The 14,672-nt window shown below is 33.2% G+C and overlaps 1 protein-coding gene across 1 annotated transcript; it reads left to right on the top strand.

Moving 5' to 3' along the window:
* The first annotated feature begins 6,442 nt into the window (after positions 1–6,442).
* Positions 6,443–14,025, top strand: LOC145593159 (zinc finger CCCH domain-containing protein 46-like). The gene is made up of 11 exons (XM_081649664.1): positions 6,443–6,643; positions 7,854–8,034; positions 8,223–8,287; positions 8,397–8,492; positions 9,559–9,652; positions 10,405–10,625; positions 10,869–10,945; positions 11,248–11,340; positions 11,409–11,787; positions 12,020–12,092; positions 13,669–14,025. Exons 1-11 carry the CDS (start codon positions 6,600–6,602, stop codon positions 13,705–13,707), a joined length of 1,362 nt encoding a protein of 453 aa, XP_081505790.1. The 5' UTR covers positions 6,443–6,599; the 3' UTR covers positions 13,708–14,025.
* Positions 14,026–14,672: the final 647 nt, after the last annotated feature.

Here is a 14,672-nt window from a genome sequence, read left to right as displayed (position 1 = left end):
AACCCAAAACCTCATTGAATGAAAACAACATGTATGACCATCTTAGCTAAAAACAAATCATGTTCTATTAATTCACATTTATATATAAATACAAGTATTAGAATGTAGAATAAAAACAAAATAAATCCAAAATAATTTATTTTTGTCATTGTATTCTAATTACAATATAAAAGTTAACAAGACTTTTAAAGTGTCTAATATAAAAATAAAATTATTCAAATTATTAATCGGAGCGAAGCCCGGATCACACACTAGTGAGTTTATTGTAAACCGGCTTTTTTTATAGGTTTGTCATTAAACTCTGGAGAGACCATTTGAGAGCATAATTAGTGGAGAGTATCTTAAAAAGGGGCTCTTAATCTCTCTCCCATGCCATGTCATCACCAACTCTTATTTAAGAGTCATCCTTCATATAATGTACGTGTATATAAAATGTATGTACTACTCCGTAGCTCTTACCTAGAATTACTTTTGTAGTCTTGTACAATTCCTCAATTCATTTATTAAATAATAATTTGCAAATTATAACAATAGCTAGTAGAACTAGTTTTTGTCATTTTGTGCTTGGTCATCATAGCTCTTCATTCACAATAGCGGTTTCTTATTTCAAAACTCCCAAATACAATTGAATTGCTAAATACGAAGTAAAAGCCTTGTCTTATTTTTTCACTCTCCATAAGAACTTCCTAAGATACTACCATTATTGATACCCTAATGTACGAAGTACTTTGTATAAAACAATACTTAACAGATACTATATTACTTATATACTTGAATACAATTTAGAATAACAATGTAGCAGTAGTTAGTAACACTTTGGGAAAGTGTTCCAACCTAGTTGTAATCGTTAGTTGTAATCGTTAGTTCCAAGTTTCCAACCTACTACGTAGTATATAAAACACGTGTAAAGTTTAGTTTTGCATTTTAACATTATGATGTGCTCTCTCTACTTATTTGCCTACCTCATGTGAATTTCACCTTGTCAATGTATTATTATTACGCTCGGTGGTGTCTAGTACGAAGTATTAAATATCGTATCCAAACTTTTAAATTTCCGTAAGTTTTGCACTTATTTTGCCAATTTCGATGGAAGGGATGCTTAGTAAATAATAACGACGTCGATAGCCATTTAAATTGATAGAAATCTAAGAACTGAAAAACAACATACTAAACTCAAAGTGATATGAGATAATTAAGAATGTACATAATTATAGTTAAACAATTAAATAGGCAGCGCGTTTCTGGTGCGGCTGGCCATACGGTGCGTCAAAATACCATATCAGTAACCCTTCTAGTAACCCCTCAAGTAACCTCACTTAAGTAACCCCTCAAGTAACCTCACTTAAGTAACCCCTCTAGTAACTCCCCAGACAAAGTAACCCCTGACTGACCTGGTAACCCCTGACCGACCTAGTAACCCCTAACCTAGTAACCCCAAGTAACCCCTAACCGACCTAGTAACCCCTAACCTAGTAACCCCTAACCAAGTAACCCCAAGTAACCCCTAACCGACCTAGTAACCCTTAGTAACTCCCTAACCGACCTAGTAACCCCTGACCAATCTAGTAACCCCTAGTAGCCCCCGACCTAGTAACCATTAACCCACACCCAAACCCACCGTAACCACCACCAACACCAACCTTTCTCAACCGCTGTCCTCAAAACCTTAAACTCCACCACACCACCACCAATTCCCGTACCACTAAAAACCATTAAAATTGTTAAATAAAAAATTAAATCGAACAAATACCTTAAAATAAATATTGGCTTCGAATTTTACTTGAAATATGGCTAAAAAGGCCAAATTCAACCATAAAAACTCTAGATCTAGAGTTTTCATGGCTAAATTTGGCCTTAAAACCTCTAGCTTGTTTTTCGGCGACGGAGTATGAGGAGCTTCCTTACCCCCTACCACCGCTGCTCCATTTAACTTGTTTAATTTGAGTGGGCTAACTAGAGAAGATGAAAATAGGAGAGAGAAAGAGGAGAGAGGAGAGAGGAGAGAGGAGAGATAGAAGAGAGTTCATGAAAGAAGTGTGTTTAGGTGGGAAGAAGAAAATAGGAAAGAGAATGGGAGATAAAGAAGAGAGAGAAAAAAAATATATATATATTATATCGGCTGGCCGTACGGTGCTGCCAGCCGTATATGAAACTTTGTGTTAAATAGGTAGTAGAACGAACGCAAAGACAAATATCTCACATATAAACAAATAATATACGTAGTATAAAAAATCATTACCTAAAGCAATGATTGATTAACATTCATCCATATCCAATATATAAATTACATATAAATTATAACATGATATGAGAATGAGCATAAAATGATAAAACTAAGATCATCGAACAAGACAACAAAAAACTACATCAACCCGTCAACTAGGCACACCAAAAACCACATTAACCTAACATCAATACCTAGTCAACTAGGTACACCAAAAACCACATTAACAGAAAATGAGGTCAATATATATGTATCAGACAGGGGCATAATTTAATCACAACTCAGACTCATATACAGAGTTAATGCATATCAAACCGTAGTACTAAACCATATATAACTCACATGAAATCGTAAATCAAACATAAATCAAGCACACATATCATTAATCAAATGCAAATAACGCAATAATTAACAATATTTGAAGCATGTATCTAGCGAACACAGTAACAAATAAACATGCATTAACAAAAGGAGATGATAAGATTATACATTCACCAGATTTAATATTTGCTCAAGTCAATTCCTTTTTCGCCTTAATCTCTTTGGATTTACCACCAAGACAAAGTTAACAATGTTGAATATATGGAATCTAGCAATAATCTGTAACAAACACACATATAGTGTTTAGATGAGTTTTGGAATCCAAAACAATATTCAAAAGAACAAAGTAAAATGATGTTGCCCAATAGTGAGCTGCCAACCCAGGCCACCATCTTAAAAATGATTTATAAAAGAAACAAATATATAAGTAAATAAATATTAATAATACTCCCTTCGTAATTGGATAAGTATGTAAATTAAAATAATGTGTGAAACCGCAAAAAGTCTTGTATAAATCTGAATATTAAGAAAAATCATTAAAAATTAGTGGAAATCTGATGTGGCGAAGTTCGGAGTATAAGTCTCGCTCTTGGGATAAACTCGACTAATTTCTTACTACGGAGTAATAGACCTGACAATCCTGACCCAGACCTGATGACCCGACCCATGACCCAAAATCGACCCGAAACAACGAAACTCACCCGAAACCCAAAATCAACCCGACCTGAAGTGGAATTGACCCGACTTTGACCCGAAATCCGAAGTTGACCCGATACCCGAAATGACCCGACCTGAATATAACTTGAATTAATTGACCTAAATAAACTCAAAACTCAAAGTGATTCGAACTAAAATTACCTTATACCTGACATAACCCGAACCAATTTAAGCCAAATACTTGACCCGATCAAAGTCAAATAGAAAATAACCGCAATTAGGAATGACAACACATCGAATTCAGGTCGAATATGGCTAAATTCGAATCCAATCCGTTTAATATTCGGATCGTGGACTGAGGTTTGAATCCGGATCCGAATGCAATTGACCCGATTATTATTTCGTATAAAAAATAAATCTCCTAATAAATCTTGACTCAAAGTATTGACCCGAAATGACCTGAGCTAATCTTGATCCGACCTGAACTTGACTTGATATATGGATCCAAAAATTGACCCGACCTGAATTGATCCAACCCGAACTTGACCTGACCCATACCGACCCAAACGACCCATTTTCCAGGTCTACGGAGTAATAACATCCACATATGCTTTCATCAGTTATTCGACGTTAGTTTGAAATACATTTCAACTGTAAACAACTAGATGAAGCCATCGCACGATTTGTTTGATTTTTTTTAAAATAATTTTTTTTTTTTGTATTAATGTGCTAAAATTTGTTATATATTTTGATAAAATTCTTAATATTAAAAGATAATATATAATATTTAATTAATTTAAACTTAAAAATTTCATTTGCCAATTTTGTCTATGTGGCATTTGAATTATTTAATTCTAAAAGAAATAAATAATCTCTTATTTAATTGGCTACAACAAAATTTTTAATCCTACATGGCGCGCTAAGAAAATCAAATCCTACATGACTCTTCAAAAACTCGGGAAAAACTCCCCTTTATATATATACTAGTTTTGTACCCGTGCGATGTCCGAGTTGTTTATTGAATTTTAAGATAAAATTTTAATCTATATGTCAAATTTTTAAATATATCATTGATACAAAATCAGTTAGAAATTGATGTGCTTTTGTGACGATTTGGTATCTAGTAAGCATGTAATAACTAATGATAACGTTGGTGGAAATGTTTGATTTAATACATTTAAAAAATAAAAAAAAATAAATTAAATAAAATAAATGCTTAAAGCCCGTTGGGTTGACCCAAACCCAAAACTTTAGACAAGGGTTGAACATTTTGACGGGTCTACATAGTAATAAAATTTTATTAGATTGTGAAGAGTATATTATTTTAACCGATTTGTATATATTATAAATGGATGTTTTACGCTTTGAACTACTTCATTCACTTCAAAAAAATATTATGATATAAAAAATAAATTTATTTGATAACTTTTGAGAATTATAATCTAATAATTTTTTTTAAAAAAATGTAATTCAATTTGTACATCTAAAATTTTGGTATTTTATCGAAAATAAAACTCTAAACTAATAATTTTATCTTAAAATTCTATCCAAATAGAAATCTAAACTAACTTTTTTTTTTTTATCTTTTGAAGTTTATTTTAATCTATCCAACGTGGCACGACACTTGGCGAAAAGTTGGAACGTCAAATGTCTTTGCATCGTGACCTGGTTAAAAGTTTAGCTTTATATATTAGATATATGATATAATATTAGATTAAATGTATCCTTTAAATCAATTATTCAATTAATCCTTATAGTAACTTTAAATCAATTAATCTTATAGGTTAACTTTTCCAATTAATTTCAAAAAAAAAAAAAAAAAACCTTTTCCAATTAATTATGAACTAGTTGTTGGCCCGGGCGTTGCCCCGGGTCATTACATGTTTGATGTAATAAAAAATGAGTTAAGCAAAATGTTAAATGGTGGAGTTCTTCTACATGTATTGGAATAAGATGATATAGTATTTGTATTAGATCCATAAATTTTAATAATTTTCTACTTAAATAAAAACACTAATGTTCATCATTAATCCTCCCTAAAGTCTTAATATATAATTCGATGTACATACCACAGCTAATACTTTTTTTTTTTCGACTCCACTAACTTAATTTGTAAATAATACTCACTTCTTCTTCTTCCACATAATCCTCTCTCTTTATTTATTCCAAAGAGGTTAATAACTTCATCCTACAACATAACGAACTGTACTTGCTTGTCATCATGTACCTTTTATGTTGAACGTACAGAAGATAACAACAACCGATTAAAGAAATCAGTTAAGATTTGCATATAATATGGATGATTATTATTGTTTACCTTTTCGCTTTTGCATGGTTGTTTCGTCCATCCTTTTAGTGATGTATCCAATCTTCCTCTCCATAACAACACCCACATAAAATACTACAAAGTAGATCAACCATTCTTAATGATCTCTCTCAGCTCCAATAATGGAAGCTAACATATTCTATTCTAAATTGGAATATAGAGGGGTGATTAGTAAGGACATATTTGACATACAATGGATTATTTATATGAAAGAGTTATAATTTTCTAAACATTTATTTGAGGGAAAAATAAAATAATTTAATGAGGTTAGAATTAGTGATGCCATTGACGTTAAAACTACAAAGAATCAAGAATAATAATACTACATATGAAGGTGAAATAATGATATAATGTCAGATTTTAATTTTTCAGTTACAAACTTAATTAGTATGAGTTAGAATTGGTGATGCCACTGACGTTAAAACTACAAAGAACCAAGAATAATAATACTACATATGAAGATGAAATAATGATATAATTGTCATATTTTATTTTTTCAGTTACAAACTTAATTAGTAAGAGGAAAATTAATTAGCTTTTCCATTATGTTATTATGGACAATGTAAATTATAAATAAATTTTGGGCAATTTATTAAGACCATTGAATTATTAAGCGTAAATCAAGGAAAAAATAATATTATTTTGCTAGAAACAATTATGGAGTGTTATTAATTTTTATTCACTATGTGAATGTGAATAATAAATTAATCAAGTAATATAATAGCTCATGGGAATATTGCTACGATTATACATTGACATATAATTACTTATATGGCGCTTTATCAATTAAAGTAACATGACACGTGGCAAAAAGAGTAACACATGGCGGAATGATAATCATTCCTTCGAGTTTTAATAATACTATTGATTGATTGATATTCCCTGAGCAAATTCATTTAGATCGTATTAAATTGAGTGAGTAAATTAGTAAAACGCTAATTTGCAAAACCTCCTAAGAAGACCTCGATAAATTTGGAGTATTTAACACAAACAATAAAGTTTCAACGTTGAACATTTCAATCAGTCTTTCTGTTCAGTGTTGCAGTAAAAGAAGTGTTCCCCAGAATAAATATGCCCATTAAGAAAGAACCTTGCAGAAATTTTCTGCGTGGGAGGTAAGCTACATTTTCTTCTTTCTTTATTTTCCTGCAATTTTCTCTGTAATTTTTTTATACAAATTATTATGGGTGTCCTTTAATTTCATTATTGTTCTGTAATTTTGTGTTTTTCCAATTTTTTTGTTTGTGGGTTTTGGTGGGTTGGAATTTGGGAGTTTTTGCTCCTCAATTTGACATTGTTTTGGAGGAGAATTGAATTTCTACATACTTAAATACTTGAGTGGAAGAATGATAAATACATCATTGGTATAAGGAAGAATTTGGATAATACCCAGAATAGTTAATTTGTTGTTAATTTGGTAGAGAGTTCATTAGTATAATATAAGGAAGAATTTGGAGAATACCCACAATGGTGGCCAAGGTTCTTTTGGGAAGAAGTGCTATTTGAGCTAAGACAATGAGTTTTGTTGTATAAATTTGCATTTCTTGAGACTGGATTAGGTTTTCGATTGTTCCGAATGTAACTTACTACAGATAGGATGGAAAATAAAACATGAAAGAAGTAATAAATTAATGTTTATGATCCATTGATTTGGTAATTGTATTAGTATTAGTAGGAACTAGGAAGGAAAGCAAGTGATAGTAAAGAAAGTCTTCTACTACCTTTGAATTGATTTCTTTCCCAAAGTCCATTCAATAACACATTCCCTTGGTTTCCATTATTCTTATTTGACTAAAAGTCTTTATTTTGTTGAGAAGGAAAAAGTGATTTATTAATTTTGCTTATTTTTGCACCATTAAATTTGCATTGGAAGAGCTTATAAAGTGTCTTTAAGTGGCAATTTAAGCTTTGTATTGCATAAGTGTATCTTTGACTTTAGTATCTTCACCGGTTCACTTTTAGAGTTTTAGAGTAACCAAGTAAGTGTATGTATTGAGACCTCTAATTTTAATGTTTTCAGTTCCTTGTATATATATATATATATGTAAAGAATTTGATCAAGGGTTTGTTAAAAGTGGAACTCACCTGATATAATTTTGCCATAATTCTAATTTGAATTTAACTTGAATATGGGAAATCAGTGTACAATAATATTCGTGAAATGGTGAAAGTGGGAGTTAATATTGTAAAAAAAGGAGCTGTATGCAATCTCTGACATGCAATCTTACCAAATCAAAAGAAATTTGTAATATTTGTGTTTTCTTGGAAAAAAAAAGCTGGCTTATTTTGGTATTCTGATCATCACAATTCTCATATTTCATTCAGCTGTCGTTTTGGTGATAAATGTAAATTCTCCCACGCCACTCAGCAACAGCCAAAATCCAATGCTTTTGGGTTTGGTTCACAGACTGCCACACCTTTCCAGCAGCAGAAGCCCAATCCCTTTGGTTTTGGTGTCCAAAATAGTGGTTCTTCAGGAGGATTTGGGCAACCGAATTCAAATAAGGTTCTTGTCCCCACTTACCTGAAATCTCTGTGTTTTCTTAGTGAGTAGCTTCTCCATTGTCCACAATGATCAGCTACTTGCAGTCAATCTGAACTTTTTTTTTAGTTTTGTTTATTTAAAAAATCTTTTATGACCACTGATAATAAGATTCATTTGCTATTTACTGATTTCAATTTGTGAATCCACAGCCTTTTGAGAATAAATGGGTTCGCTCAGAACAGCCCCAGAATCAGTCTCAGGCTGCTAGTCACAAGTAAGTTTAATGTAATTTTTCTTCATGTCTGGAGAATGAGAGGAACAATTTTCTAGTTTCTTCTTTCAAGTTGTCCATTACTTATGATGTGGTAATTTGGTATCTGTAGGTGTACAGATCCGGATTCTTGCAAGCGTCAAATTGCTGAAGATTTTCAGAATGAGAGTCCACTTTGGAAGCTAACATGTTATGGACATTTTAAATAGTAAGTCTTTTTTTAGGTGACTATAGATAATAGGTGTTGTTTACCACATCTGTTTGTCTTAGCCTGTGTTTGTTTATATCTTTGTTGAGAAGGAAGCATTTTTCATTACTCTGATAACAAGTTTCAGTAGTTGAGTCTCCTGGTAAAGTGTTTACTATGAGTTTTCTAATGAATTGATAAGTCATTATCAAAAAGTTTGGCTGTTTCACGAATCTCTGATTGGATGGTTCCTTGTGCTACCTTTATTGGCATAAATCTCCAAGTTGACAAAATTTGATATCAGAGCTAAAAGGGCTATTGGGTGGGTTTTCTGAGCATCCCAATCAATACTAAAAGTGATAAATTCATTTAGATTTTCAGTTCAACCCCATTTCTCGAGAGGGTTTCAACGAAGAAGAGGATGCCGTGTATACACTACAAAGACTTCAAAAGAGTTGATCTTACTGAGTAGTGTTCTTGCCTGATTACACTTGTGAGATTAAGTTGGATTTAGTGTTTTGATGCTGTTAAGTTTTCTCCTTCTTAAGAAAGGTCTAGTGTTTGTCTTGTTAAGCTGCAACAACCCTTTTCCGGCTAAGCACACTGACTTAATTGATCCTTGGTTACTCTTCTCTTTTAAAATAAAATGCATGATACTGAATTTCAGGCGTGTGTGTGCGTGTGTGCATATCACTCTCTATCTTGAAAAGACTGATAATTTTTTAGTTAGTTAGTTTTTTTTTTTTCCTTTTATTTTTAGTTAATTTTTTTTAGAATATGATTGCAATTTCATTAATATTTGATAGTATGCATAGCAAGATGTGTGTGAGAGCGAGCTATTGAAAAAATATGTCATTTTATCTTATTACCCACTCCTAAAGTGTATTTAATATGTTGGGAGTAATATCTAAAGGTGAAAACGTTACCCATTAGTGCCTTTTCGAGTTGTGTTAAAAATTCAAAAATATATGGCTCCTCAGGTTCTATATTTTGTTACTAATATTCCAAGGATAGGATTATTTTTAATCTATTTTTTATTACTCATATTCCAAGGATAGGATTATTTTTAACTATCTTTTTTTTGCAGCTTTCCATGTGATATTACCGGTGATATTAGTTATGAAGAGTTGCGGGCAGTGGCATATGATGATGCTAAACGTGGCACCAGTTTGCAGTCAATTGTAAGCCTTTTGCCTTCACTGCTACATGAGGCATTAATTTGCAGTCTGTTGAAATTTATTGATCTTTAGGGGTCTTTGTCTCTTTGATGATCATCATTTATCTTACACATACATTATTTTGTTCCTAGTTGGCTTGCAAGATACATTATTTCCATTCAATGTGATTTTTCTATGTTTATGCTGATTGGTGCTCAATGGAAAACAAAGTATTTACCTGTAAAATAGCTGTACACAGTAGTTTTTCTGAAGTCTGGATAAAGTTTTTGTATTTTGATGAACCGTATTGTCTGTAATGAAACTGTAGGGTCTGTAGCTATTAATACTAAAGGGATTCATGGAATCATGGGAATGCATTAGTTTTTTCAAGTAGGATAACTGCGGTTTGTTCTACATATGTGAATTGACAGAAAATATACTTTTTTAACAGGGAAAAAGATTGTAGCCTTTTGTATTAAATTTGTTTCTCTTTCCTGCTAAAATATTAGTGTTTGGTAATCTCATCAGTTCTTTTTGGTTTCATATTTTGTAAGTCTTCTCTAATTTACCTGCATGGAAAATCTTTGTTTCATGACCAATTTTGTTGAGTTAGTTTGTTCTGAAGCCATATTGTTAGCTAGGGACTGTTGTTTTTGTTTAGAACTATTAGCTTTATTATTTCCTTTCTGGAATATTGACACTGGGGGTTCTGGGTGACATACTTACTTTGAGTTTGTTCAAATTTTTTTACTATGACTAAACTCTTCCTTGCACAGGTTGAAAGAGAAAGGGGTTTAGTGAATTCTAAGAAGATCGAATTTGAAAACTTGCTTAAAAATCCATATACAAAGAATACACTTCCTGCTCAGCCGAAACAAAGTTTATTTCCAGCAGCTAATGCCAGCTCACCATCACCGACACTTCAAAATAGTGGTTTTTCTTCATTTGCACCTTCAACTCAACAGAGTCCATCTCCTAACCTTTCATTTGGTGTAAGGCAAGTATCACTATGTTGAGCATTTAGCTCTAGGTAGTTGTGTCAAGCATAAAATTGTGCATTTATTGTGCCTGGACAGTGGGCTACAAAAAACATGCTAATGTCAAACATAATGCTTCATATCAGTACTATACTACCATGTAATCTGTAAATGTTGGAGCTCTGAATAAATTTTCTGCTATACTTTTATGATTCTACTATGATTCAGTTTACCTGATATGGTTGAGCAATCACTTGTTGCAGGCCTTCTACTCCATCAAACAGTGCTTTTGGGCAATCCCAAGGCCCTGGCCCATTTGGAGGAAATAGTGCTCCTTCAGGTTAGCAAGTGCACCTTTCACGTCCCAGTGCATCTAGCATGTGCTATCCTGTATTCTTCTCTTTTCTATTTAAGTACTAGAGATTCCTATGCGAGATGTTGAGAATGGATACTTGGACAATTCAAGTAAAAAAAATGCACCATTATCTGATCAATGTCCTTGTCCAAGGCTTATACATATATGTTGGATAGTTTAGCTGAGTCTATGTGCCATACATGGTATCCTTTCATCAGTAGGGTCTCCATTCATCTCCTCATCTCGCCACTTGGAGAAATTGTTTAACTAGCTTTTACAATCTGTAGGTCCCTTTGGCACTCAAGTTTCTGCACAACCAGGTGGAATTCTGCCTGCTGCCAACAAAAGTGGCTTCGGCAATAGTGGCATGAGTAGTCAAGGTACTGAATATATCTCCTCATCTTGCAACATGGAGATAAATTGTTTAACTAACCTCTATTTTCACTAGGTATTTTTGGCACTCAAGTTCCTGCTCAGCCAGGAGGAAGTTTTTCTGCCAACACAAGTGGCTTCTTTGGCAACAGTGCCATGAGAGGTCAAGGCAGTCTATTCCCTGCGCAAGAAGCAGGGGGGAATACCTTTACTTCTCCTGCGGTAGGCTTCGGTAATATTGGAATGAATAATCAAGGGCCTCAAGTGCCAGTGCAAACAGGTGGAGCTCCAATTACTTCCAACATAGGAGGCTTTGGCAATAGTGGTATAAATAGTCAAGGCAGCCAACTACCTTCAACTTCATCAGTATCACTTCATACTCAGACTCCTGCAGTCAACAATTCTACTACAACTTTCAATGGATTTGTTGGTGCTAATGGAGTTCAACAAACGACGTAAGTTTAGTATAACATGTCGATCATTGGCATCTTTACATATCACAAAATTAATGTGTAAACTGATGTATTTGATCTGATTGATAACTTTATGTTATGTACTTTAACTGTGACCTATTCTTGGCAGAACATGACCTTGTATCTGCACCCTCCTTCATGTTTAAACCTTAAATTTTATTATATACCTGTGACCATATTGACACTACCTTGGTTCTGATTTTCTTGTTTTCAGAGACGACAATCCTCCAGAGATCTCAGCTGTAGATGCAAGCATTTGGTTGAAGCAGGAGTGGAAGCTTGGAGAGGTAAACCTTTTATCACCATTTCTTCAGCTCGTTGAACTTACATATCTATATTATAGTATAATAGCTTTTATAAGCTGCCAAAAATATCCTTATGGTGAAGTGCAAAGTTGTAAATTTGTTAACAGTGCTACATGAAAGTTCTCAATGTAGTGTGTAATGACTTTTTGTGAGCAGCGTCCTGGTATTCTGGGATACAGTGAAATATGAGAAGTGCTCATATGATTATAGGAAGAGTAACCCCTCCTCACTTGAATTAGTAGTCATCAGGATGTATTGAAATAACTAGGCCCGTTGTCTTCACCTTATTCAAATTATATTGAGTAAAAAAAAATTTAGTGGAGGAAAATAATTTCAGTTGAGTAAAAAAATGTTGAGCTCAACCAAAATAAATTAAGTTCAACAAATATATGTTCAGTGAGCTTTTGACCGCAAATATAGTAAAATAAAAGTTTTAATCTATAAAAATAATTTAAGCTCAGCAATTATATTGTAATATCAGTAAATTTAATTTAAGTTTAGCAAAAATAATTTAAGCTTAATAAAAATAAGAGGGAGCCCTAGTTAATCTCATAGATTAACAATTCTAGATTTACTCACAGAGAAATTTGAATTTACCCTAAAAATATTTTAAGTTCAGCAAAAATCAGGTTTAGAGAACAGGGCTATTTCCAAATTCTAATAGTGTACGATTGGATTTCCTGATGTCTTTACTAAAAATAAGAAACGGTGGAGCTTAGTAATACTCATTTATTTAATGAGTTATTTGGTTTGGGACCCAATTTAATGAGCTAAGTAGTAATTGCAGAGGAGAGACTATTGTGGCAAAATTGGCCTCAACACTCTGAACTATGGCTTGGGTACACCCCTATACTTTGCTTAGTGGTCAAAACACCACAAATTAATGACTTGGGTGCAAAGTGCATCTTTAGATAGTTTCCCGGCCACCATTCTCGTTGGAGCCAGTGATTTTTTTCGATTTGCGTGCCGAAAAATATCCCGTAAAGATTCGGAGGTCATTTTGATTCTTAAGGGTCCAAATTGAGCTCGAAACAAGCCAAAAAAATAGCAAAAATGACTCCATTCGGCATAAAAAACAATGACACGCAAATCGAGATATATTATAACACACTAAACGAATCATGTGCGCTATGTTTTTGCTTGTTTCGAGCTCAATTTAGGTCCTTTAAGGGTTAAAATGACCCCGGGACATTTTTCGACATGCAAATCGAAAAATAAAAATTTAATTCACCGGCTCCGTCGAGAATGGTGGCCGGAAAACTCACTAAAGTTGCGCTTTGCACCCAAGTCATTAGTTTGTGGTGTTTTGGCCACTAAGCAAAGTACCGAATGTCGGGTGCACTCAAGCCATAGTTCAGAGTGTTGAGACTAATTTTGCCGTCAAATTATCATAATTCAATTAATGGGCAAATTATCATAATCCTTGAAATCTTGCAATATGAAATTTGGTTCACATACGTTTTGAGCATGAAATGTCATTCATTTGGTTTCAGATTTTTGTGCATGGGATCCTATTTGTCATGTATAAGTGTATAACCCATTTAAGTTCCCTCTACAGATTCCAGAGCAACCACCTCCGGAAGCTTATGTTAGATAGAGATAAATGGCTAATAGAGTTATTTGGACCCGCTCAAGAACAAAAGGTACAAGAGAGGAAGCTTGCTAATGATCGTTGATGTCTGAAGAAATAGAGTAGCTGCTACGAAGTTCACAGTTCATAAACTGATATCTTTTCTTGATCCTATCTGGATATAGTGATTCCTGTGAACATTTTTTCAATATGAATTGATAGATTAGTGTTCTAACGCCTACACACATGTTAATAGGTTCTAGGGAACTCACATTTTATCTGAGATTTTGGTTATGATGATAGTATCGTATTATAATGTAAATGTAGATTGATACAACTGACAAACTTACTCTTGGTTTCACGAAAAAGTTTTGGATTTGTTCACGAGGTCAAACTTTGATCTCCACTTGCTTAGCTTTTGTTTTTTTTCTAAAGATGGTTTCAAGATTGTATCTTGTACACCGGGTTCATGGACATGTTTTCTTGAGATGGTGTGTCAATGACAGTCTTAACCATCCTTTGATGATATATATTTCTATAAGTTTCAATGTCATTCTAAAACTTTAAAAGTCACCCAAAAACCTTTAATCAAGCCTAGATTGTGAAGGGAAGCCTGATCTGTTTCGCCTGTAAGACTTATTGCAGCTTCTCACTTGTACTAATTTAAGATTGTTTCTTGTAATAGTTTTGGGTTTTTGGATTATTTTTTCCCAGATCATATATGGTGATGAGATATTCGCTTATTTGGGTCACTATTTGTTTGATGGGGGGTATCAATTACGATTGGATCATAGTGTCAAATCATGTTTGGTTCATGAAAACAGGGGAAAGGAAAATAATGGGGGTAGAATAACCAAGCATCTACAGAAGGAAATGAGGAAAAGATTTTAATTGCCTTACTATACTATTGGAACAGCTTTACAAACTTTGGAAGAAAATGCTCCGTATTGTATCTCTTGAAACACAATTTTGGTCAAATTTTCATGTTTGCT

The sequence above is a fragment of the Chenopodium album genome, chromosome 18, assembly GCF_948465745.1.
Source record: "Chenopodium album chromosome 18, dcCheAlbu1.1, whole genome shotgun sequence".
Lineage (NCBI taxonomy): Eukaryota > Viridiplantae > Streptophyta > Magnoliopsida > Caryophyllales > Amaranthaceae > Chenopodium > Chenopodium album.
Note: the sequence above shows the minus strand (reverse complement) of the source record. Positions and strands in the feature narration are given on the sequence as shown.